Source organism: Aplidium turbinatum, chromosome 18, assembly GCF_918807975.1.
Source record: "Aplidium turbinatum chromosome 18, kaAplTurb1.1, whole genome shotgun sequence".
In the NCBI taxonomy this organism is placed as follows: domain Eukaryota; kingdom Metazoa; phylum Chordata; class Ascidiacea; order Aplousobranchia; family Polyclinidae; genus Aplidium; species Aplidium turbinatum.
Window position 1 is genome coordinate 16,383,386 of NC_137489.1, and position 26,678 is coordinate 16,410,063.

Here is a 26,678-nt window from a genome sequence, read left to right on the forward strand (position 1 = left end):
ATTTGAAAGGTTAAGAAGCACTGAACTAGATGTAGCCTATTCAAAAAATGTATCATAATAAAAAAATGAAATCAAGAGTTTCCTTGTATTGTTTTCTCAATCTTTCAGACAGTGGACTTGCTCCAGTAACTTAACTTCAAAGGGCATTACACAGAGCAAAAATGATCCAAAATTAGCTAAATCACCCCGATAGCTCAGTGGTTACGCGCCAGGCTCAAGATCACGAGGCGCTGATTGGACTCTCGGGGTGTGCGCTTGAGCAACGCATTTCAGGATTGCTCTCCATTCAGCGGCACTTAGTAGATGGAATAATTCCCTGCCAACAACACTTCAACAATCGGAAAACTTCACTCTGCCAATCTCGGTAACCGGCCCTGCGTCAAGAGCCTCTACAAGTATGCGAAACTACCAGGAATAACCAATCAAGGCTTTGTCAGTCCGAGGATCAACTAACCATGACAAAACTAATTTCTTAATTGGGTCTGTTGGCTTCACTGCGTTCGACAACGTATAGTAATGCGTCTATAAGTGATCTTTGCTGTTAATTTAGCTCATACAGAAGGCTAGCATGCTCTATTGTTTTTGACTGCTGGTTTATTTAAACTTGTAACAGATTTAAATTTGCTTTATTTTTAACGTAACAACAAGTTTAAGGTAGTTCGTCTCGTCAAAACATGTTAATTCTGTGTTTAAACGTATAACCTCTGCATAGGAAGAACAAGAAATAAGTTCATTGCAAACGAAAACGCACTGACTATAACTTAAATGATAGTATTGAGATGAAACCGGTTTAGTTTTTAAAACGCTTTCTGGACGAGAGTTTATTATTTTCACTTTAAGCTCTTTATTTTTTATTAAAACGACCAGTTTTTCTAAAAGCTAAAACATATAGGCTAAGTATCGGCATTGAGATCCTCATGTGGTTGTTGAGGTGAATATACAAAGTCAACTACCAATCAGCAAATGGATACTGTTTTACATTACTCAAAGTATAGAAATGTTGAATCAAAACAGTCACCTTCACTACTACAAGTACTCATGCTGGTGATTTTAATTGCCGGCACATTGACAGGGTTACAAGCACATCAATAGCGACAAAGAACATCTGGCGCCTGGGTGCAAACAACAACCTCCCCCCTTTTTTACAATTCAAAAGATTCAGTCATCTTCTGGTCGGGATATTAAGGAACGGGTTTATACCCAGATGCAGTCTTTGCAAGCATGAACACAGACAGCTTTCTTCCTGACAGATGTTGGATGAAGAAGATCCCACGCTCTAAACACAGATCTTCGCTTATCACTGCCCCTAGGCTCGTCGCTCCCATCCCAAGTGCTCCAGTGAAGCAATGGAACTTCAGAAAAGCCAATTGGAGTCACTAGGCTACAACGTTTAATTAACTAATTAAACCGTGGCAGAATTACCATTACCCACTGTCAACGTCGATGAAACTTATCAAGACTTTTGCCTTGCCATCAAAGCCGCAGCAAAGAAGGCTGTCCTCACGGTGGCCAAAAGTACTACACGTCATGTTGGGAGTCAGAGTGTGAAACTCAACATGTGTGTCTGTCCTTTATATCTTCCGGCTCAACCAGGTCCTGCTCTAACTCAGCCGCAAAAACACTGTTCACTTGAGTGGACTCACGGAGCTTACGGCAATGAAACGACACTCTGAAAACCATCGACGTTACACACTCCAACCGAATGCGTATTAGAAATTTGTAGGTCGCTGAACCAGATGGGATATTTTGACAAAAATAGATGCATTAACATAGGACAATTTTTCCTATGAACCTGCTTACTTCACAATTGTGAGCCTTCTAGCACTCAGCATGAGAGTTGGTTCTTGCTTTGTACTGTGGTATTTACAGAAAAAAAGAGTAATGACAGGGGTGGGAATCGAACGCATACCATCGAAATGACTATTTCCTAGTCTTACCCTTTGGACCACTCTGACGACGGCAAAACGATTATTTAATTTACTTTCTAATGTGTTTGATTTGCATGACTGCAATCAGCTTACCGGTATTTGAATCTTTTTTTCTGATTGGTTGATAAAGTTCATCTGCTGCAGCGACCTGCAGATTACAAATACACTCACCGGATTGCATGAATTACTGCCGACAACCGCTTAGCACTCTTCTTTCGCTCATATCCCGTTACTTCCAATGATATCGCATCACAACTACTAAAAAGCGGGACTATAGACAGTTCACTTCAAGTTCTTCAAACTTGTAAAGAAAGAAACAACAACTGATCTTTAGAAAATACCAACACCAGACAAAGAAATCATTTTCGGTGAGTTCAGTCCAGACGAGATGATCGCTGCCCTCCACTCAACAAAGACCCGTAAGGCCCCTGTCCTTGACAAGATCAGTTCCAAACTTGTACCTCTTGCTGGCACGGTTATAAAATCTTTGCTGCGTAAATTAATCTCTTTTTGCTTATGCCAGCTCAAAATCCCCAAAATGTGGAGACCAGCCAAAGTAACCGCGACCTCTAAGCCTCATAAGCCACAAAAGAATTCGAAAAGGCATCGACCAACATATTTCTTTTTTGTATCCCTTTCAAACTCTTTAAACGTCTCACCTACACTCGAGTCGAACCAATTGTAGATCAACTCATGTCCCGGAAGCAAGCTGGTTTTTGATATGGAAGATCGACTATGGACCAAGTCACTCTCATGACTTAAGATATTAATGACTGCTTTGAGACAAAGAAAAATACCGGTGCTGTGTTTCTTGACCTCACAGCCGCCTACGACACCGTATGGTACCAAGGCCTCACCTGCAAACTGCTCCGCCTGGTTTTAGACAGTCACATGGTAAATTTTTTTACAAATATACAGTATGCTTGAATGTTTCTGAGTGTAGCTTACGTGGTATAATATATCTTAAATTTTGAAGCCTTTTAAACCTTGAAGCCCTAAGGCTTCACCCTTTTCAGTCTAGTGATAAATCCAGCCACGCATAAATCGTGATATAATTTATAACCTGCAAACATTGTCCCAACATGGAGAATCCAGAACTAGCGTTGATATCAGGATTACTTTTTTACTCAAATCTCTTCTAATAGCATTGTTGGAAAGTGGGATCATAGCATACAAAATAAAATTATTTGAATCAATTCATTGACAAGGCATCAACACTTATCGATAGATCGTATAAAAAGAATTCTTTAACGCACAATACACATAGCTATTATATTGTAAAATATTTTGGCTCTGTGATTTTCATAGCTCCCGTTATTAGCGATTAATTAGCACGGGACTAAGATAGCTCGTGACATGCTTTCCGCGTACAAAAACAGCTCGTACTCAGATAAGGTTAAGAGTAAGCATGTCGATCGGTTTTCATGCAGGATTGATTAAAGATTTTTCGTGTAGCCTACCAAATACTTTAAAATAAAAAAATAGATTAATCGTTAAAAACAAGTACACAACAGTAACAAATGAGGAACAACTAAATAAAAAAAGAAGTTCTCGTCAATAACATCGTTTAGTCTTGGGGGAGCAGTCTGCTTGCCTTGACGAGAAAACAAAGAATTGCCTGCTCACTGAAATGATACAGTGTGGTCTAAATAAAAGTTTTGGTATAGGGCGATAACGGGACAAACGCTTGGCCCAAAGTTGCAGCAAGCGCCATTGCTTAAACCAAAAGGATAGACGCCTTTCATTTTAGGCTACTACCATGCAGAATTAACTTGAATTGGATTGTAATTCTTTCTGATCTTTCCAATGCATTCACAACTTTGGTGCAGCGCCTGGGTATTCAAAACTTTATATTTCCTAGGCGGCAGTCATGGTTTAGGAATAGGCCTATACATTACTTGAAGCCGTGGAAGCAAATGTTTCTAATTATTATTATTCTATTCAGCAAGATTGCGGCAATCAAGCAATCCAGGAAGTCACGATAATTTCGTGCGTCAGCGCGATATAATACATTGAGATTGTTTACCTGAACGAAATCGAAAGCCGGAAAACATTTCTACAAAAACCTCTGATGAGTCAAAAAATAGTTAATAATCTGCTAAAAAGGGTTTGATTGTTCCTCGAGAGTGAAATGACAACAATTTGAATACAAGGTTGAATACAAGGTTGAATACAAGGTTGAATACAAGGTTGAATACAAGGTTTAAGGTTTATGTAAATTGTTTAACTGAAACCTAATCTATCATAAAAGTAAAGTTGATTAAAGCTCTGCGGCTTGCTGAATCTGATTGCCACAATGGCAATGCCAAACATTGTGGTGAACTCAATCTTGTGGTACATCTACAACAGAATTGATATTCTGCAAAGTGATTTGATTGTCAAATTAGTCACTGATCATTATGAAGAATCTGCCATTGAAGCAGCAAAAGATGCTCTTTATGAACTCCCAGTTGAATTCGCTAATCACCGGTTGGTGAAAAGAAAAGGAGAGAGCAAATCTTCCAAAAACATAAAGGACATGTTAGAGATTTTCCATCAATATAATGAACAACTGAATGAACAACAAGTATCTTTTGTGACATCAAATTGTGATTTTCCATCACTAGATATAAAAAATGTTGATGTTGCTGAATGGCATGACAAAATGATATCCATGCATTCTGATATTCAACAGCTTAAGCAGGCCAACGCAATAACAACAAGCTTAAATGAACAAGTGAAAGAATTGCGCAGTATGTTATCAGAGACAAAAGCTTTGATAAAAAAGAACTCAAACTCTACCCTGCAAAGACAGCAAGTAAGTTCTGCTGATGTCACCAATCATGCACCATTAAGCTATGCCCAGAAAGTATCCTCTAATTTGAATCCTGCATCAGAGTCTGAGGCTGCTGTCTCTGTCAGTGCACCTCAGGAAAAAAACTACTGGCTTGACATCTGGAGAAACTGCCATGATTGAATCTGGACCTTCTGCATCATGGAATCTAGTGAAGAAACGAAAACGACTCCCTCGAATTGGAAAGTTACTAGATGACGGTCTAAAGGCTGTTTCTACTAACTATAAAGCTGCAGAAGTATTCATATCCAGACTGGAACCGGATACAAGCACCGTGAGTGTTGAAGCATTTGTAAAACGTCAGTTTCCTGATGCTCTCAACATTAGCTGTTCAAAATTAAATACAAAACATGAGTCTTATTCCTCCTTCAAGGTGGTCCTTAAAGGAGTGTCGTTCAAAAACTCTGTCAACCCTAATTCCTGGCCAAGCGGCATACTGGTAAAAAGATTCTTCTCACCTCGGGTGCCTGTGTCGGAAGACACACATGTAAAATGAAACATCTTCATGGCTGCACATAATGTTCAGGTTGTGTCTTACAATTGCAGAGGCCTAGATAGCGCTGCAGATGAAATAAGACAATTCTGTGAAAAATATGATATTATTCTCTTGCAAGAAACTTGGCTATCATCACAACAACTTGATAGGCTGAGTAATCTTAGTAAAAGTCATCACTCGTGTGGATACTCTGCTATGAATGATGAGGATGGCTTCAGACTTGGAAGGCCATTTGGCGGCACGGCAATCTTATGGCATAAGAGTCTTAATGCTACCAAACTCCAAAGCCATGATGGAAGTATCATTGGTATTAAACTGAAGTTTGATAAATCGTCATTGATAATATTGAATGTGTATATGCCATACTGTTGTAATGAGAATCTGGATGATTACATTGACTATCTCAGCAAACTGGAAATTATGTGTGAAGACCTGGGTGACTGTGACCTACTAATAGTGGGTGACTTCAATGCCAGTGATAACAATGCATTTGGTCCACATCTTGATACCTTCTGTGAAGATCTGGATCTGATTATGTCTGACAGAATACGGTTGCCTGGTAATACATTTACCTATATTAGTGATGCTCATGGTACGACTAGCTGGCTGGATCACTGTCTATCCTCACTCACTGTCCATAAAGCAATTAACAAATTATCAGTCCTCCAAGACTCATTCACTTCAGATCATCTACCTCTTGTTATCAAGCTTTCTGAGGCTTCTCTCACTAAGCTGGACTTCAATGATACTTGTACTGATGATGTTTCATTACTGTGGAACAACACAACTGATGAAGACAGGTCTGTGTATTATGATGCCACATACCAATTGCTCGCTCAAATTCCTCTATCAGCTCACTCCATTTCTTGCAGAAACTCTCATTGTAGTGATCAGAATCACCTAGATGATATTGATTTGTTCTATAACAGTATTACATCTGCATTGCAAAGGGCATCTATGAATATACCTAAGAAAAAGAAAAGAGCCGACCTTCACACTGCTGGTTGGAACGACAATGTCAAGTCAGCTCATAAAAAGGCTCGCGAAGCATATCACTCCTGGCTGAATTGTGAGAAACCTAGAAGTGGAACAGTCTACTCACAAATGTGTACAACCCGTCGTGCTTTCAAGTATGCACTTCGCAGGTGCAAGAATAAAAAAGAACAACATCAAGCAGATGCCTTGGCAAAGGACTTTATTGCTGGCTGCCCATCTAATCAATTCTGGACACGCATTAGAAAACACAAAATTCACCCACCTCTTTCGTTAACAGTTGGTGGGGCAACAGGCAGTGCTGATATTGCCAGTATGTGGGGAAATCATTACAGCAAGCACCTCAACTCTGTGCAGCCTCAATACCATGCTAAAAATTTAGTTGAAAGTAACATAACAAATGCCTGTAAATATGTTGACTGTAATCAGTACTTGTGTAATGTGGATGTGGTTAAAATGCTGTGCAAGAAGCTATGTTTAAATAAATCTACTGGCCATGATAAGATTTCTGCTGAACATATTCTCTATTCTCATCCTGTAATTTTCCTGTATCTCAGTCTCTTCTTCAATATGTGTATTTTTCATGGATTTGTGCCTAACAATTTCATGTATACTGTGATTTTGCCTATGGTAAAAAGTAACAAAGGAGACATTACTAGCACTGCCAACTATAGACCAATTGCAATTGCTACAATCATATCAAAGATTTTTGAGTATTTTATTCTTCATTGTATCGAGCCACTGTTGAGTAGTTCTGACAACCAATTTGGTTTTAAGGCTAAGCATAGCACAGATATGTGTGTTTACCTGCTAAAGCAGACCATTTCTCAGTATGTTAAGCATGGAACCCCTGTGTATTCTGTATTTTTAGACTCGTCCAAAGCGTTTGACAGAGTGAATCACTCTTTGCTGTTTTCAAAGCTGATTGAACGGTCTGTTCCCATATTGTTTGTACGTCTATTGTTATTCTGGTACGCCAATCAATGTATGACAGTAAAGTGGGGAGGTCAATTCTCCCAGCCATTCCATGTGTCTAATGGGGTGAGACAGGGTGGTGTATTAAGTCCATATTTTTTTGCTTTGTACATGAATGATTTGTCGTGTGAGCTGAATAACCTTGCCGTAGGATGCTATGTTAGGAATTCCTGCCTTAATCACATTATTTATGCAGATGATGTATGTTGTTTTGCACCCAGTATTAAGGGCCTGCAAAGAATTATTGATGTGTGCCAGCAGTATGCTATGTTGCATGACATTATATTTAATTGTAATAAAACTGTTGGAGTTATGTTCAAAACTAAGTTCTTAAAACTTGATTTCCAACCGTTTGTTTATCTGGGTGATGAATGTATTCGTTTTGAAACGACAGTAAAGTACTTGGGCATTGTGATTAACAACATGCTGTCTGATGATGAAGACATGAAAAGACAGCTCCGGTCACTTTACTGCTCTGGCAATATGCTGAGAGCAAGATTCTCCAGGTGTTCTACCACTGTCAAAAACGTATTATTTCGATTCTACTGTATGCCAATGTATGGATCTCAGCTGTGGTGTAAATATTTTTCGTACAGTATCAATCGTCTACGTGTAGCGTATAATAACAGCTATAGAATTACATTTCATCTTCCGAGACGTATAAGTATAAGCTCTGTGATGGTAACTAACAAAATTACGACGTTTCATGCTCTCCTTCGTAAAAGTATATATAAATTTACTGATCGCTGCTTTAACACATCGAATACGTGGATTCAGCATTTGATGAATTCCGAGTGTTATCATCAATCTGCTTTCTTCCAGCATCGTGATCGTGCTCTCCAGCCTGAAACTTGTGCTTAATATTTGTGTAGTACCGATAGCTGCTAGGCCTACTCGATTTCTGTGTGGTGTTGTATTTCGTTTTCTTTGTATCCTATGGACCAATTCTACTTGTGTCTGAAACAAAATCCAAATAAAATAAATAAATAAATAAATAGATTTAGAGCTTAAATGAAGTGATTGCAAACATCACTAATATTGAAACATCACTGCTGGTGGCATCGTCTATTCTCATGCAAAGTTATGATAAAGTTATTGACACAATAATAACTCCACGAATGATATTGTGAAGATAAGCACGTTTGTAAGAAAACTTTGCGAGCTCGGACCTATCGGCTAATTAGTAATGCCAACTTTGAATGCTGTAGCAGCCACAAGTAGATTCAACTCAAGGTGGTTTGCTTTGGTCTTCGAATCTGTATCCTCGAACTGACAAAGCCTTGATATTCCTGGTAGTTTCGCATACTTGTAGAGGCTCTTGACGCAGGGCCGGTTACCGAGATTGGTAGAGTGAAGTTTTCCGATTGTTGAAGTGTTGTTGCCGGGGAATTATTCCATTCATTAGGTGCCACTGATTGGAGAGCAGTCCTTAGAATGCGTTACTCAAGCGCATACCCCAAAAGTCGAACCAGCACCGCTTGATCTTGAAGCTTCTTCGTTCACGAAGTCACGCGTTAACCAACAGAGCGATCAGGGCGATGATCATCTGGTGATCAAATCAAGTTGATCAAGAGCAATCTATCCGAAGTTGATCCTTTATAGACTTGAAACATAATAGAAGGAAACTACTATTTGCACTAAAACTCATATGTAAGAGTTTTATTAAAGTTGTTTTACATACTTTAAATCCATTTTGCATTGAAACCAATCAGCTTCATAAGATGGTACTGGATTCTATGTAAATATGGTTTCGATAGAAAGGGGATGTAAAACGAAGCCAATCTTTTGTTTTTGCCAACGGATGTCACGAAGGGTCTGAATAAGCATATTCCGCAATTCAAAACTATTATGCATAAGTGTCAATGCTTATTCCTTTTCCTTTTTTAATTTGTATAAATGAGTAGTCCACTGTACCAAACGACTCAGAGTTTTGATGCTAAAATGCAGTTTGATGCTCACAGTTTAACTTGAAATGCTTTCATGTAGCTGTAAAAAAAGTAAAGTGGCTGTAGTTGTCTTCAATAAGAGAAGAATGTCTACAGAAGGAAGGAAGTTTACAAAATACAAAGTGTGTGGTGTGAAAGTTAAACGTGTTGATCAATATGTAAAATAGTTGAAAAGTTTGAAACCAACCATTTGTTTGTCGCCACACTTGTCTACATCTACAACAAATATCTGCTGTTGTTTAGAATTTTTGCCTGGCACTCAGAACACATCAATTGGACACATATTAAGGGACATGCTGAATGCTGGTGGAAGTTTTGACAAGGCACTCGATGATATGCTTGGAGGTGAATGAACAGTCGAATTCTTTTGCTTTCCAATTTACTTAATCCAAGTCTTTAACCAAATACCATACACCAGCACGCAATGAAAAAATTCAAACAGCAATTGAAGCAAGATGACCAAGAAGAAAAATATAAAAACTCAAAATTACAGTAGAAGTTGAAATTGAACTAACAATGGGCTTAGCATAACCAGCTATGGACCTACAGTGCTATGCTTTGATTGATATATAATTTATCTTTTTCATAACTAAGTCAGCTATTTTCCATAATACATCAAATTGATTTAACTTGATTAATAATCAGCTTATCAGTAGCATTTACTTGACTTTAGACACACGTAGGCTCAAACTGAGGAACAATTTACACCTTTTACCGAGCAGTCTTAAAACTATAATGTCGCAGTTAGTTGCAAGGAATGGCTTATCGAAAGTTCTTAAGATTTTTCTTGTCTTGGCGTTTGTATTCCAAATACTTGGAGGTCAACCTGTTCTTGGTGTCACAGAAGGTAAGTAAGTAGCCTATGAAATACATTAAAAGTTTACTAAATGCCCCTATTAAAAGGGAATGAAATACTGCAACTAGCATTTCTCGTCATCTCTTTCAGAGTTTTATGCGTAATTTGTGTCAGCAAAATATATTTCTTGCTGGAGCCAAAACTTTTCGATTTTGTCCTGTTCATTGCAAATTAGTGTTGACTGACGTGTTTACCAATACACACATTGCAGGAGGTTTCACAGTAGATTTAAAGTTGGTGAAAACACTCTAAAAGTTGCTAAACACTCCATGGAAAAAACTATGTAACTTCAAAGCGACATGTCCAATCATTCTTTTTAAGCAAACAATAAATGTTATTTATACTACAAAAAGTGCTCAATGCCTAGCAAAAAAGCCAAGCAGTGTAAACTACATCAAATTCAGTTACTAATTTCTAATAATCTCTACAGTCTGTTTCGCCCTGACTAGGAATCATCAGAAGATCCTTATTCAAATAGATTTTCTTTCAATAAGATCCTATTTGAATAAGATTAATATTTTGAACAAGATTCTATTTGAATAAAGACCTTCTCATGATCAACAGCAAGGGTGGCAGGCTAGATTGGAAAATAGTGACTCAATTTGATGTAACGCAGTAAATAGATAGGACTAGTCAAAACAAATTTTATATTACCTATTTTTTATTTATTTAAAATAGTTTCTATTAAATAAAAGTTATTTAATTTAATTGTAAAATTTTATTTTATTTTACGCAAAATGTTACGTAAATACGAATCCACTGTGACTAGTTTCTTTTATGTAATTTAAAGGAATCTCAGAAAAAATATATCCAAAGTTTTAGCAAATATGTCATTTGATGAAAACTGACATTTAAAACCAACAGGCTATGGCGTTAAATGTGAACACAGGCTCACAGGTTACAAACTACTATCAAGTCGCAAGTTTTCAGATCAGGGTTACACAAATTACCAACCACAAGTCCAAACTACGCACATTCATGTGGTCCAAATTACACAACTAGTTGTTCCCGACAATTTTCACCTATTCAAACGTCATATAAAAACAGTTCAAGTCTACTGAATATTACGTCATGGAAGTTGCTAGAAAATGTGCCAAAATTCCACCATCGTTAATAAGACTTGTGTCAAACCTGTTTAAACCTGTTTGGACCTGTTTGGGCCTGTATTGGTTTGAAACCTGTTTAAACATGAATACATTGGATTACATCAGCTTTAAACACCTGTTGAATGACTTCATAATTGTCTTTCATTATTGCGTCATAGTACTGCATACGTGAATTTGAGATATTGATATCTATTGTGGTCATTCGTAAAATGATTGCTTGAAAGTTGGCCGCTCATTTAACTGTTGGCTTAGTGCTTGCTAGCTGGACAAAAGTTCCGTCTTTTATCCAAGTAATCTGTTGTGTAGTGACAGTTTAAGTGGTGTAGGCGTTGCACCCCCTCGTTTTCGGTAGCTGCGGGCTAATTTTACAGGAATACACTGTTTGAAAAGAAGTTCAAGTGTGTGTTTCTTCGGTCATTACATGCAGACGAACGGATTTGGGAATTTTATGTTACAATTTTCCCACGAAGAGATTATGGTTTACCGCTGTGACCACTAGTCTACATTCAATACATGTGCTTTAACCATGTTAAAATGAGCTAACATAGAAATTTCTTCGGCACTGCGTAAGCTGCACCAATGTAAATATATATATGTTGGCTATCTGTTGTACATTCGGTAAGTTATATTTTTTCCTTTTTTTCAGAAATTATGGATGAAAGTGCAATCCTATATAGGGTCTCACGTTCTTCATCTAGACGAGTCAGTAATAATTTCAAGCATATTTTAAGTCATTTATTAGTTAGTACACGGAGTCCGATTGTTGTTATTTATTTGTGCTACTACGAGTTCTTTCTGTTTTTTGTTTACTTTCTTTGCGCCTAATTTAGGAGATTAGTTGGTAATCCCTGGCAACAACACTTCAACTGTCGGGAACTCCACTCTGTTAATTTAGGTCAGTGATTTTCAACCCGTGACCCGCGGAGCACTGGTGTTCCGTAAAAGATCATCAGAAAATTATTAGTTTGACGTGTGTTCCATGGAACACCTGTCGAAAACCAAAATCACAAGAGCATCGCGTTTGCCTTCTGCAATTTCTGCCCTTATATCAACTTTGTAGCCTACTCATCCAAACAGGCCCAGGTATCGCACTGACAAAAGCTAAAAGTGAATGAATTGTTGTTGTGTTGTTTATTTTATTGTATCATTATAAAATTTCGCTTGGTTTTCCGCAAGATTATTTTAATATATAAAATGTTCCGTGACTCAAAAAAGGTTGGAAAACACTGATTAAGGTGACCGGGCTTGCATCAGTGGTTCAAAGCCTCTACAAGCACGCAAAACTGGCAGTTCTTGAGCTCCCAAAGAAGCATTCCTGGTACGAGGATAAAGAGCAAATCAATCATTCAAATGAAAAATCAAAATTTCATAATATTGTATCAACATTTGCAAACATCGTGTTCATGTAGATCCACTCTTAATAAATTTAAATCTTTCTTACTTTTTTTGACATCTCTATATTTGTCAAGTTAAGGGTGACATTAAGATGTAAATAAGCTCAGAAGATTTTCCTTATCTATTAATATTTTTGCAGAGCAAAACATGTGACCGCTTTCTTGCAGTCAAACCTGATGGGAGTTACGTCTTTAAGTGTGGCCGTTTCAGGCGGAAAAAGACAAGAAGTAAGTTGAATTTCAAACAAATTATGTTAGAAGCTTTTGTAATAGGCTACTTGAAAGCTAACACTATATAGGATTATAGGGCATAAGGAATAGTTCACAACCTGGGCTTCGAATTTTTATAAACACATTCCTTAATGGCTACTTAAAGATACGGCCTGATTTGTCACATTTTGCAAAAATTTTCAGATTTTGCTAACTTTTGGCGAATGTTTAAATAAATTTTTCCAAAAATTATATTTTTATGCTTTCTTTACTGTTTTCCCCAGATGACACAATAGATTTTAACATCTTCAGATGTTGAAAAACGACGAAAATTTGATTTCGAAGATTTTAGTCAGACTGCTAATTTATCAATAACAGTCTGATCGAGCGTTTTTCAACTTACTTTTTCGCATTTGCTACTGCTTCCCCAAGACAACAAAAAGCTTTTATATCATTAGGAGACAGCAAAAAGTAAAAACATCTCAGAAAATGTCATTCAAACACCAGCAGTAGCTGTAATCAAAATCTGCAAAATGTGACAAATCAGGCCGCATCTCCAGGTGGCCATGATTCCTTCAATGTAAAACCTTGGGAACCTATTCTTAGTCTCATGCATCAACCTTTTCTGCTTTAACAACTGGTTTGCTCAATGTAATCAAAAATAAAGAGTCCAAAATATAGGATAAGCCTACTAAACTCATGTTCAGCAAACGTTTCGAAAACTATACTGTCTTCATCTTAAGAGCTTTTTAATATTTTTCGAAAAGTTTGATGAATATTAGTTTAGTAGGCTATCTACATTTTGGGATTTTTATTTTTTGAGATCTTGTATTTAGGCCTGCATATTTTTAACTTCTAATAGATTTTTTTGTTATGAAAATACACATTTTACATTTAGACTTGATCTTTAAATTAAGGCAAGTTTCAAAAGAAATTGTGTTCAGAATTTTTGGCTTAGAACTATACAAGTTATCAGTTTCCCTGCAATCGATTGTAGCAGAAATTGACAGCGATAGACACGTGTTTCGCCCATTAGTTTGGGTTTATCAGTATTGCACCACAAATTCATGCCACAGACTATCGGTTGCCGAGAAATATATAGTTGATTGGATAGTCTCAATGGCTAGCGTAGAAGCTATTATGGTTAGCGAAATGCAATTTTGTTGCTCGTTGTTCTAGTGAGTAACGTAGGCCTACGCTACTCAGGCTTGTGGTGACCGCGTCAGGAAAAACGCTCTTTTCTACATAAAGTTGCAAGTCGTTAACCAACTATAGAAAGCTGAATTATGAATAAGCCTATTTTTTATGAGATGTCATAAAACGACATGTCCGCCTCGTTAGCTCAGTGGTTAAGTGCCCGACTCAAAATCAAGCGGCGGTTGTTCGACTCTCGAGGTGTGCCCTTAAGCAAAGAATTTTAGGACTGCTCTCCATTCAGCGGCACCTAACTAAAGGATGAAATGATTTCCCGGGAACGACACTTTAACAACTATGGGAAACTTCATTCTGTCAATCTCGGTAATCGGTCTTGCATCAATACCCCTACTTCAAGCGTCTCCTACAAGTATACGAAACTACCAGGGACAACCTATCAAAGGCTTAGTCAGCCAGTGGAAGCAGCGGTTGAGAGCTATGTGGCAAGAATTAGTGGTGCGATACTGATGATCCCAGCCTCAAGGGCGAAACACGTGTCTATCGCTGAGTTCTTGCTACACTCGACTGCTGAAAAACACATGTTTTTGGGAAAAGGCTTGATGGCTAGTGTGGAGGCTACGGCCGGTATGGTTAGCGAAACATAATGCTCGCTGTTCTATAGTGAGTAGTCGGGTAGTGCTGACGCCAGGAAGATCGCTCCTTCTCAACTTTATTCGCATAATTACAATAAAACAAATTCTAAACAAATAATTCTTTTGAAGCTTTTCATAACACTATAACAAATCGGAAACATTAAATGAAGCAGGAAAGTTTTTTTTTGTAAATCCAAGATTTTCCATTCCATAGCATATAGCCTACTAACATTTTCTTATACATTTTATATAACCTAACCTTGTTTTTTCATGTTTTTACGTTTTTGTAATATTTTGCCAAATCTGGCAAGCACCGCATGTTGCAAAATTTATTATCGTGCCAGAAACGCATCAAACAAAAATTAGCTTGATAGACTTCAAGTGTAATGTAAAATAACAATGTTGTTTCTGGCAGGAACTTGCTTTGAATGCCGTCGATCGCGTGGAGTGTTTGCAACGTTTTTCAGAAAAGTGACACCAACAATAACACTTAGATTACCAACACGAAGAGTCCAGCCAAGATCATAAAACTTTCAAACTGGTTTGTTTACTGATAAATCGTAGTCTTTCAAAATCATATTGGTTAAGATTTTCTTTTGCATCCATTAAAATATGACTGTGCTATGACATGGCATGGCCATGATTCAAAGGATTATACGCTTCAACGTACAGAGAGTAAACCGATATGCCAAAGATTTATCTGGTATGTTTCAAATGAAAGTTCAGAAATTTTAAAAAACTGAAGCCTATATGATTAAACTCGATGTATTCAAGAAATGTGTAATAATGATGAAAAAGTTAGACAAAGCTTTTCTTTTGTGTTGTTTTCTTAATCTGCCGGATAGTGAACTGCATCCAATAACTTAGCTTCGACAAGGATAACTAAAGGCACAAGAATAAACCAGGAATTAGCTAAATCAAAGTTTTTAGATTTACCATGTAAAGGCCAATGTTTGAATTGGGTCTGTTAGTTTCATTGCCTTCGACAGCGCATCGCAGAGACGTCTACAAATAATCTTCAAGATTGTCCTTGTGGTTAATCAAAGTTAGCCTGTACATAAAGGTGGAATATTTGATTACATTCGTCCATTTAAACTTATAAAAGCTTTTTTCCAACATAACAACAAGTCTAATGATTCCAGTCAATCAACTTCTGATAACCTGCACATGTGTTTCAGTATCCGCATGTTGTTAATTTTCCAAGTCCAACTGTTAAGATAAGAAATAAGTTTATTGTGATGAAAAACAATCAGTTTTTCGGAAAGCAAAAGCCCAAAAGAACCATAGCGGCGTTGAGATCACCATGTAATTGCAGTACTGAGGTGAATATAGAACGTCAACTACCCGCGCAGCAAATTAGCCCTTTTTACATTGATTCAACGTTTACAGAGGTTAAATAAATGTAAAAAGCTTAATTTCTTGCTGGGTTATGGCAACAATAAACATGGTGTCGTTGATATCAGTGTTAAAAGACTATTCAGTGCCTCATGTACAAAGTCAACGGGTGAGTGGAGTATGACTTTCACTCCAAGTGATAATCATCATCGTTAAGTTCCTCATGTCGAGGAGATATTGAAGCGCCAAGTTTTTGTTGTTGTGATATTTTGCTATTACAGTTTTGTAATACAGTTCTGATCAGTTTTTAATATTATTAGTCCAAATTCTTGGTGGTCTGCCACTATTTTGTTTTCCATTCATTTTCCCTTCTAAGAGTTGTTTTTGAATAGAATTATTGCGAATCATGTTGCCAAAACATTTCAATTTTCTTGTTTTATTTGTTTGTACATGTTGGTTTGTGTCCAGTAAACTGTTTGTTGTGCCATCCAAGTTTAACTCTTTTTCAGCTTTTAGTTTAGAAAAAGTGTTTGCGATAGAAGCTAGTAGGTATACAGGCTAAGAGTTTCATTATTATTATTATTTATTTGTGTCAGACAAGTTGTCCATATCCAAAACAAAACAACGAAATAATAGACAAACTGCAAATGCACAAAGGTCACAGAGAGCCACCTTGGATGCCGTCGGTTTCAAAGCTCACTAAATGGGCTATCTACTGTTACAAATTTATATACAATGAGCGTTGGAAGAATTGAAAGTATTCAGAACGATAAAAACAATCAGATGACATCAAGTCTGACATGAAGCGATTTGAGGAGTGAATGCAACGGTTGATAAATGAAAACATGTTTTTTTTCAATAAAGCATCAAACGTTGTTATATTATTCATTACTTGATATTCACGGGTACTGACATAACGAGGCAAATTGTGCAATACTCTAAAAGAATCATTGTAAGCCACACATAATCGTTTTGTACTAGAAGATCTAAACTTATTCCACAACTGGGATGCGTAAAAGGACATACAATAAGAGCGAAATACAATGTTTTTTACAGAGGGTAAGCATTTAGCGACATTAGATTTATTTTTTAGTTACACGAAAAAAAAAAAAAAAAGATTTTGCATTGTTTGCAACATAGTACTGAGAGCGTACCTGCCTTGAAATATCATTTTCATCTGAGAGAGAACTCTCAATAAATACGCCCAGGTATTTTATAGAGTCTGTGAACACAATTTCAGATTTGCCTAGATGTAGCAGAGGAGCACGTGAAAGATAAAAGTTTTTTGGGGAAAATGACATACCAAATGACTTTTGACTTAACTTTATTCCATTGAAACCATCCAGCTTCATTAGGTGCTTGAATAGGTATTTCTAGCTTCAATATAGCCTAACCGTAGAAGCAAAACAAAAAACTTTTTTTTCTAGCGGATGTCACGAAGTTGCTAGATAAGCGCGTTCCGGAATTCAAAAATATTCTTCATAAATATTGTTACTTAGATCTATTTCTTTTTTTTAATTTGTGCAATTGAGTAGCCTACTAGGTAGCCTACTATGCCTACTACTACTAGCCTACTATGCCTACTACTACTAGCCTACTAGGTAGCCTACTATTAGAGTCAGATTTTTGTTGCTGAAATACATTTCAATACTCACAGTTTAACTTGAAATAAGCTTAGTTGCATGACGCTGCAGAGAAAAGGAATTAGCTTTAGTTTTCTTCATTGATAGGTCAGTTTGTGCTGTTCAACTGTCAACACAAAGAAATCTACAGAATACAAAATGTGTTGTATGAAGGCTAAATAGGTTTGCTTTGATTTTTATCCGTATCCTCAGAGTGGCAAAGCCTCTGACAGGTAATTTCTGGTAGTTTCTCATGCTTGTAGAACCTTTTGAGCAGGGCCGGTTACCAGACCCAGATTTAGCGGGGGTGGGGGGGGGGGGGCAGAGGGTGCAAGTGCCCCGCCCCCCCCCCCTCGATTTTTAAAGGCCCCCCCTACGTGGAAAAATGCGATTTTTTTGTGTTGTTGTTGTTTTTTTTTCTTTCAGCTTTTGAAGTTTCTGCAAAATGCTGTGCAGTGTTGGATCAATGCTACTGTAGACGTAGAGGTAGTTTTTCGCGCCTACAGCGCGAAATTTTTTTTTACACGAGGCCCCCCCGATCTAAAAGTGCCCCGGGCCTCCCATCAGCTAAATCCGACCTTGCTGGTTACCGAGATTGTCAGGGTCAAGTTTTTTTTCCAATTGTAGTTGAAATGTTGACAAGTTTGAAATCAGCTGTAGGCAATGCTTTGTATTTGCTTGTTTCCACACTTGTTCACATCAAGGTTTTCAAAACTGTTTGGACCACGGACCACTGATTGTGAATATGTGTTTTCGAGGACCTCAATCATATTTTTCTTCAGTTTTTTCGTCCAATCGATGTGAAGGGATAATCTAAAACAAAAAATAAACAACACTGAAGGAAAACTTCCGAACATGAGCTTTACCTTTGATTAGCAAAACTTTAAAAAGCATTAAATCGTATGTAAAAGGTGTAATCGTAATCGTATGTAAAAGGTGTAATCGTAATCGTATGTAAAAGGTGTAATCGTAATCGTATGTAAAAGGTAAAGGTGGTCCCATACTTGATTCAAGTTTTGGGTATGAGAAGATAAGGTTCTCATTGTACTAAGCCTTCGGCACTAAGGAGAGTAGGGTGGCCAGTTCCTTTCTCTCGGCCGCCTTTACTTCAGCAACTACGCCCACCCAATTTATTACACCCTGGGTAGAGGTGAGCGGTGTTTGTCAACAACTAGCATCAGCCGGGTGTCGAACCAGGATTGCATGACTGGAAAGCCAACGCCTTATCCGTTGCGCCATCCCACCGCCTTAAATCGTATGTACAGTAGTAAAAAAAAACTGACAACATCAATGGGGCGGATGGTGTTGTGTTATTCGCACAATTCATCAATTCTCGGAACTATTGATGGCGAGCAAACTCTCGAGTCAGTCAAACTCTCGAGTCAGTCCACCTAAGTTTGGACTTGCATTTTGTCTCTATGGCGGAAACTAACTCTTGACCGTGCAGATAGCTTACCCCTACTACACAACGTATATGTTAGAGTTTGTTCTGTAATGTCGTAACCGACCATCTGTGTAGTCGTTACGGACACAGTTGCGGACACACTTTCGAACACAGTTTCGGACACAGTCGTTACGGACACGTAGTAGTCCACGGACCACAGTTTAGGCAACCCTGGTTTACATCAACAACACATTTTTGCTGAGTAGCCTTGCAGTAATTTTTGGCCGGATCATTGATAGCATTAGTTGAACACCTATTAAGAACATTTTGATGAGACTTTTGACAATCGATCACATATTTGGAGGTGAATGAAGGAGGTAAATGAGCAAGGGATTCCTTGCCTTCCAATCTACTTCATCTACGTCTTCGACTAAGAGCCCTGCACGCGCATGCAATAAAAAAAAATCAAAAAAGCTAAACAAGATTATCAAGAAGAAAATAATCAAATACCGTACACAATTAAAAGTTGTCTGTCAAATTTTAAAAGGGATAAACATAACAGGCTACAAGCCTACATTAGCCTACTGTGTGTTTTAATACCATTCATCATTCTAGAATATAGTTTTCACAGCTAATTATCACAATCAACTATTTTCATTTGATACTGTAGGCCTACGTCAAATTTCATAGACCTATTATTTCACTTCAGACTCATGTAAAGTTTCAGAAGGAATAATTTGAGATTTGTTCTGAGCAATTTAAAACTACAATGACGGAATTGGTTGCAAAAAATCACTTTTCAAAAGTTCTCAAGATTTTTCTCCTCCTGTCGTTGCTATACCAAATACTTGGAAGCTCACCTGTTCTTTCAGCCGAAGAAGGTATGGAAGTATAAAATAGCCTACATTATAAGTTTATTAATGTGGCGGCAATCAAGCACTCGGCGGTATTATCGATGTGCGAAGAAGTGCCATCGGTTTCTGACGTAGCCTATGAGTGCTTGAGACAGGATAGTTACCTAGAGAAAAGAAATTGCATTTAAACACATCAGTTGATTCGAGCTGTAACACATGAACAACCTAGGTCTACCAGCTCGGTGGCCGAGAGGTTATCACCATTGGCTCCACTGCTGGTAGATCTTAAATCGATTCCAGGTCGGGTCATACCAAAGACTTTGAAAATGGTACCGATTGAGTGCTTTCTGGCATAGCGCAGTGACCATGTCGGGTAATAATGTGATGACATCTCAACTCTGATAAAAAAATAAAAAATGATCACTGTCGTTAAAGTATCTTGGCAATTGTAGAGCGACAATTAATAAAACCATAACGTTTCTTTATTGGAGCACTTGGAACGGCCTAGTTGCTCTGGTGGAGGAAATACCTTCTGAACACATGTATTGATTGAAGCTGTAACACATGAACAACGTTGTGCTACCTTGCTCAACCACCTATTACCTGGTAGGTCACGCTTTTTGAGGTAGGCTGAAGAAAGGAAACCTTGATTACATACTGTCGATTGCGACTGGTGCTCCCTCGACTACAGCAGTTGATTTTCTTTCATGATTCTGAACAGTGAGCTGCTCTAGAGAGAAACGCCTACGGCCTTTCTTAGAGCTATGACCTGCTGTACTAAATATTACAAGTTTACTAATGTAGCTTGTTTTAGCTATCCACCAAAGAAAGAACCAGTCGACTGCAAATTGGACTTCCTCGTAATCTTTACTAGACTATTATGCGCAATATATTTCTGCAAAATAACAATCTCTTACTGGAGCCAAACCTTTGCCATTTTGTCTTGCTTATTGCACATTATTGTTGACTAATGTTTTTATCAACACATATGGCAAGATATTTCACAGTGGTTCAAAAATTGATGTTTAAGTTGGCGTCGCCAGATATTGTTTACTTTAATCATTTTATACAATCTTAATAGCCTACCGTTCTCATGCTATCCATATAATTTATCAAAACGTAGGCTTTTAAAACGATAAAAAATAATGCGACGTATGATCTGCATTATAAAAGAGAGATTCCGTATCTTGTTGAAGCACGTCTCGGCTGAAAAATAAAAACTATTCAGAAAATACGCCAAAAATTGTCGTAAGCCTAGACTAGTCTATTTATAACCGGAATAAAAGATAATTCTATTTCTTTGTTAAACCATCAGAAAACTGGAAATTAAAAATATGAAATATGGATCGAATTAAAAATTGGTTAAACTAGAACTAAAAGTGGCCATACTAGATCAAATTTTACAGCAATCAGTTTTTTTGTGGCTAATTCAATCACAATCAACTGAATATCGTATGCCGTATTGCATCTTGCAGCTTGATAAGACTATGAATCAATGAAGTGACGCAATCTCCACATATAGATACAATTATTTGGTCAAGATTTTAGCTTTAAATATGTTTCCGTGAGCTTTTTTAAGTGTTGCTACATAAAAACCAGCCAAATCATTTGTTTGAAGTTTATTCGCCTGGGTAAAATTTTGAAAAAGGGAGAATGGTCCAATACCTCTCCCCTGCATAGCCTGCAGTATTGCTAATGTGTTTTTGTTTTACAGTGCATATATTTTATTTTTCAGATAATCTGGATGAAAGTGCAATCATATCCAGGGTCTCACGTTCTTTACACCGACGAGTTAGTAATTGGCTATTTATTTGAATAATTGATTTGAAGGTAGACACGAAGATTGACTGTTTCTTGCTTTCCGCTTCCCGTCTACCGAAATTAAATTTGTAACTACCAGGCGTAAGACAGTGGCATTTTAACCCGTTCATTATTATTTTTACAGAACAGGTGTTTCCGGTTTCGTTTAGTTAAAAGGGATGGAAGTTACGCCTTGCCACGGTGTGGCTATTTCAGGCGGAAAAGGACAAGACGTAAGTTGACTATTGCAAAGGCTACTGTAAGGCTAGTACTGGGCGGTATAGCCTACTGATGATTCTTAAGCTGGAGTTCGCGGTCCTCAACAGTGATGTTCTGAAGTTTTATAAACATATTTTATAATCTAGTAACTTATATTAAAAGATAATTTTCGGAACCAATTCTTAGTAGTCCATCATGCATGAATTTTTTTCTTTTTTACCAATTGGTTTGGTCACTTTTGCATATTTTTGAGCTTATAGTCTACTTTTCTTGAAAATGCACATTTTACACGTAGGCTACGTACGATTATTATAAAGTAAGACAAGACTTCCAGAGAAGTTGGGTAAAAAATTAAATCAATTGCAAGTTGATTAATAAAACGTTAACCAACTACTAGTAAGCCAAATCAACAATAGGCCTATTTCCATTGATAACTTATAATTACCCATTAACAATAAAACAAAGTCTAAGTACAAGAAGTTTTCTTACAGTTTAGCATAACACTGTGACATATTACAACATTGAATTGAGCATGTGAGTTTTTTATTCTAATCCACACATTTCCATGTCAATACGTACCACTTACCAACAGCTCCGATGGCTCAGTTAGTTAACCGCCTGACTTTACGAACGAAGAAACTTCAACAGTGGCGCTATTTCGACTTTCGGATGTGAAATTGAGCAACGTATTTTAAGGACTTACTCTCCACTCAGCGGCACTTAGTGGATGGAATAATTGACAAACACTTCAACAATCGGAAACTTTACTCTGCCAATCTTGGTGACCGGAGTTGGGTCAGTCTAAGTTACCGTAGCCTACAAGTATGCGAAACTGCCAGGATTGAGCTATCTATAAAGCTTTGTCAATGCGAGGATAAAGATTCCAACAGTTAATCATACCAACTACACTACCTTTACATAGGTTGTTCTCAACCTATGTAAAGGCCTATGTTCTCTCAAAATTTGCTTTTTTTGCAACCTCAATGATCAAAATTGTAAATAAGAGAGGATATAGGCCTACCTACAAACAACTGTCGAATTGGCTCATAATGCAAAAGAATCTAAAAAAGATACAAACTGATTGATACAAGTTTAACAAGTGAAACAAAAGGAGCAGTAACCTTTCAAGCATAGCCTATGTAGGATAGCTCCATACACAGTCAAAATTATATAATTTTACAAATGTTTTTTTTACATTTAGAAAGAAAACGCCTGATAAGATATTTCTAACTGTAGACAAAGGCCAACTGTTTTCAACTTCAAATTTTCTGTGGAAGATAATTGATATAAGCTACAATAGATTGCTTGGATCAAAATCGCCTTTTTTAAATCTTCAAAAACTGCATTTGTTTACGTACGCAACAAAAAGTGATCTTGTTCTTCAAGATCACCGAAATTGGGGATCTTCCCAATAAGCTCATCTAGCTGACATTTTCTTTAAGTTTATAAGCTTGCTCTAGAGCCGTGGTTTTCAACCTTTTTGGTGTAAGGAACCAAATAAAACATTCCAAAAGCTCGAGGAACCCCACCTTGAAACGTTCACAGCGATTCGACCCACCGGTATACAAACGATTAAACTGCCTGAAAGAACTCCTTGAAGCGAAGAAAACATTTCGACGAAATTTGGCGGTAAAGCAGAAAGTTAAAGGTAATCGCACCACAAGAAAACAACGAAAATTCGGGATCGCAGCGAACGTGTTAAAGTGTAGCAAATTTATTAATAGTGGCAAACCTAATCAATATTTGATTATATTTAAACAATATGCATATAATAATAAAATAGACTCTCGGATTTGAATGTAAACTTTCGGAACCCCTAGACTTACTGGCGGAACACTGGTTGAAAACCAGTGCTCTAGAGTCTAGACCAGGGTTGTCTAACCTTTTATTAAAGTGGGCCGCATTGTCACTTGAAATAATTCAATGGGCCGCAGAACCAATTAAATTTCAAAAAAATGGGTACATAAAGTAACAATTAAAACCAATAACTTCATCTTTTAAAAAAGGAACAAATAACACACACATAGAAAGAAACAAAAATTTACTTGATATAAACGAAAATTTACTTGAAAGAAACGAAACGAAAACGAAAATTCTACAATATTTTTGACGGTATCACGACAATTCAAAGCAGACAATTCAAAGCCGATGATTCAACGACGAAATTTTAAGGCAGGGATTTCTTAAGAAAAATCTCTGTTCTTCAGAGATCCCTGGGTTAAGGTTAGGGTTATTGCCTTTATCGTAAATAATATCGGCTTTCAATTGACCGCTTGGAATTGACTGCTTTGAATTTACCGCTTTGAATTATCGGCTTTGAATTGACGCATAATAATTTTCTGGACAAACTAATCAATTTATTAAATTCACTACATGAACGTAATTCTTTATAAAATAAAGGAAGAGTGTGTTTTCTGTGGAAAGTTTTCAAACATTCTCGACTTTGCAGTTCAATCAGTTCAAGTTGGTATTCGGGTGGCGCTTTATCTGAAATGTGGCGCTGATATCTGAAATCTGGTGGCGCTGATATCTGAAAAATCACACTGAAATGAAACTGGGTCACTGAATAATTTTAATTCAATTTCAATCTTTTTGAAGTCAGAAAATCTGACTGTAAATTCTTCAAGTAAATCTTCAATTCTACAAGCAAACCAGTACTTCTCATAACTTAGCATACTTTTCATAGTTTACAGAACAGTCTTGAGCTTATTCAGATAGACTACGAAAATATACAATTGCAGCGCCAGCTTTCGGTTGTGCTATGAAAAGTTTTAATTTCCTGGTAAAGCTACTTGCTCGCTCGAACATTGAACTACACATCTGACCTTTCCCTTGCAAATGCAAATTGAGCTCAGCTTGCATTTCTGTGATGTCAACTAAGAAAGACAAATCATTCTTCATTTTCTATCAAGTTCACATTTTGTTACTTTTTCTCCATAAACTGTTTTATTTCGGGTAGCAATAATTGAAATCTTTTCAAGGTGGCTGCTCTGCTGAGCCATAGGACTTTAGATATAATCGGACTTATATATAATCCTGTTGCTCCCAGTCCCATACCATAGGCTACTATTACTACGCCCCTAAAAACTGACTGGTACATTTTAATTAGGTTAAGATTCAAAGTTCAAAATACTACTTGAAGTGAAAATGATTGGCGGGCCGCACAAAAATCTCAGGCGGGCCGCAGGTTGGACATCCCTGGTCTAGACCTAAGCGTTATTACAAAGTTAGTTTATTTTATTCTCTTGTAATTGGTCCCAACAGCGTGCTGTAAAATTCACCATCGTGATAGAAATGCTTTAAACCTAACTTAGGCTACAAAAACGTGGACTGCTAGACCAACTCGTGCACTTAGGCTATACTATGTAAAATAACATTTTTCATGGCAGAAACTTGCTTCAGTTGCCGTCGATCGATCGGAGTGTTCGCAAAGGTTTTCAGAGAAAAGAAAACAAAGTCATCATTGAAAGCACCGATACGTTGAATCCAGCGAAGATCATAAAACTTTGGTTGTCCGCTGATGTCTTCTAATATCATGTTGATTTAAATATTTTTTGCATCCATTCAAAGCATCAGACGCTCCAGCGTAAAAAGAGTAAACCAATAGGCCTATAGGCCTAAGTTGTAAGCCAAAGATTTATTTGGTATGTTTCAAATAAGAATTTTATGGCTTTAAACAACTGTCCAAATATGTATTTAAAGTGGATATACTCAGGAAAAGTCTCATAATACAACTATTAAACTAAACTTTCCTTTGTGTGTTTTTTTTTCAATCTTGCTGCAGTGGCGGTCTTTGCGGTATGCAAACCGTGCGATCGAACAGGGCCAGCAATTTACTCAGAAAATGCAGTAATCCGAAAAATGCCAAAGAAAATATGATCATATTCTTTTGCTATGCCACCGGACAGTACCATTTTACAGTATTAGTGATTTCCCTAACCACGATTTTATTTTTATAAACACGAAATATTTTTCTTCACCCACTTTTTAATTCTGAATATATATATTTTTGGTGGTAATCACTTCTAGCTACTTGCGTCTATTTTACAAAAATTAATTTCAGCTGAAAACTGCAACAACTTTAAACATACCGACAAAAATCGTAATTGAGAGCAAGGATTTTGCGGTTTACGGAAAAATCCCTAATGCGTAATTGCACAGTTGGAGAAATTCATGGATACTACAAATCTTTCAATTGCATGTTTATTTTGGCATAAATTTAATTGCATTTGACGTGGTTAGCTCCTGCATATCTAATGCTTATTTTCAGATCGGCCTAGTTTCATCTAAAAAAAAAAACAAACCTTGGCGTAATTATGGATCCCAAAAACGATGTTGGTCTATAGGACAACATAAATTACCACGGGATCCGCAATTTTCCTCATTCTTATTTATTTAGTGGAGAAATATCAATCCAAACATTTTAAAGACTTGGGAACACAATAGCCGACATACAAAATTTACTAATCAAATTAAAATCAACAACACAGCAGAAGAAACACGAAAATAATAGGCTACTGAAAAGATCTTAAATTATCTTGATTCGCTCTGCGTGACTAAAACTCTATCAAACTAACTAACTCTATCAGGCTTAAAAAACCATAGATGTGAAGCCAGGTCGTCTTCCACGCCAAATTTAAAAAAGCTAACCAGTAACCACTCGCCTACCTCTCTTGCTAACGAATTTACTCCAGCTTGCAATATTCAGACATTTGTAAATTTGCCTCCGGTTCTGAACACCACCACACTAGCCTGTATAACATACATGTTTAAATAAGTTTCTATATTCTCCAATGCATATATCTGAATTATATCTGCATCCTAGGCAAAGGCTACGTACTCTTCATTACACTTCCTTACTTTTTCTATGACCAGATCAAACCCGATATGCCAAAGGCATGGTTGTCTTGCGCAATCTTAAAATTTTCCAAACCTCAAAC

The 26,678-nt window shown here is 37.1% G+C and overlaps 1 protein-coding gene and 1 long non-coding RNA gene across 2 annotated transcripts; both read left to right on the forward strand.

The window, feature by feature from the left end:
- The first annotated feature begins 9,896 nt into the window (after nt 1-9,896).
- LOC145787767 (uncharacterized) lies at nt 9,897-16,339 on the forward strand. The gene is made up of 4 exons (XR_014291439.1): nt 9,897-10,018; nt 11,780-11,835; nt 12,668-12,755; nt 14,940-16,339. It is a non-coding gene; the product is annotated as an uncharacterized LOC145787767 (long non-coding RNA).
- Nucleotides 16,340-19,581: 3,242 nt separating this feature from the next.
- On the forward strand, nt 19,582-25,462 carry LOC145787059 (uncharacterized). The gene is made up of 4 exons (XM_082598768.1): nt 19,582-19,746; nt 21,455-21,510; nt 21,665-21,752; nt 25,128-25,462. Exons 1-4 carry the CDS (start codon nt 19,635-19,637, stop codon nt 25,220-25,222), a joined length of 351 nt encoding a protein of 116 aa, XP_082454894.1. The 5' UTR covers nt 19,582-19,634; the 3' UTR covers nt 25,223-25,462.
- Nucleotides 25,463-26,678: the final 1,216 nt, after the last annotated feature.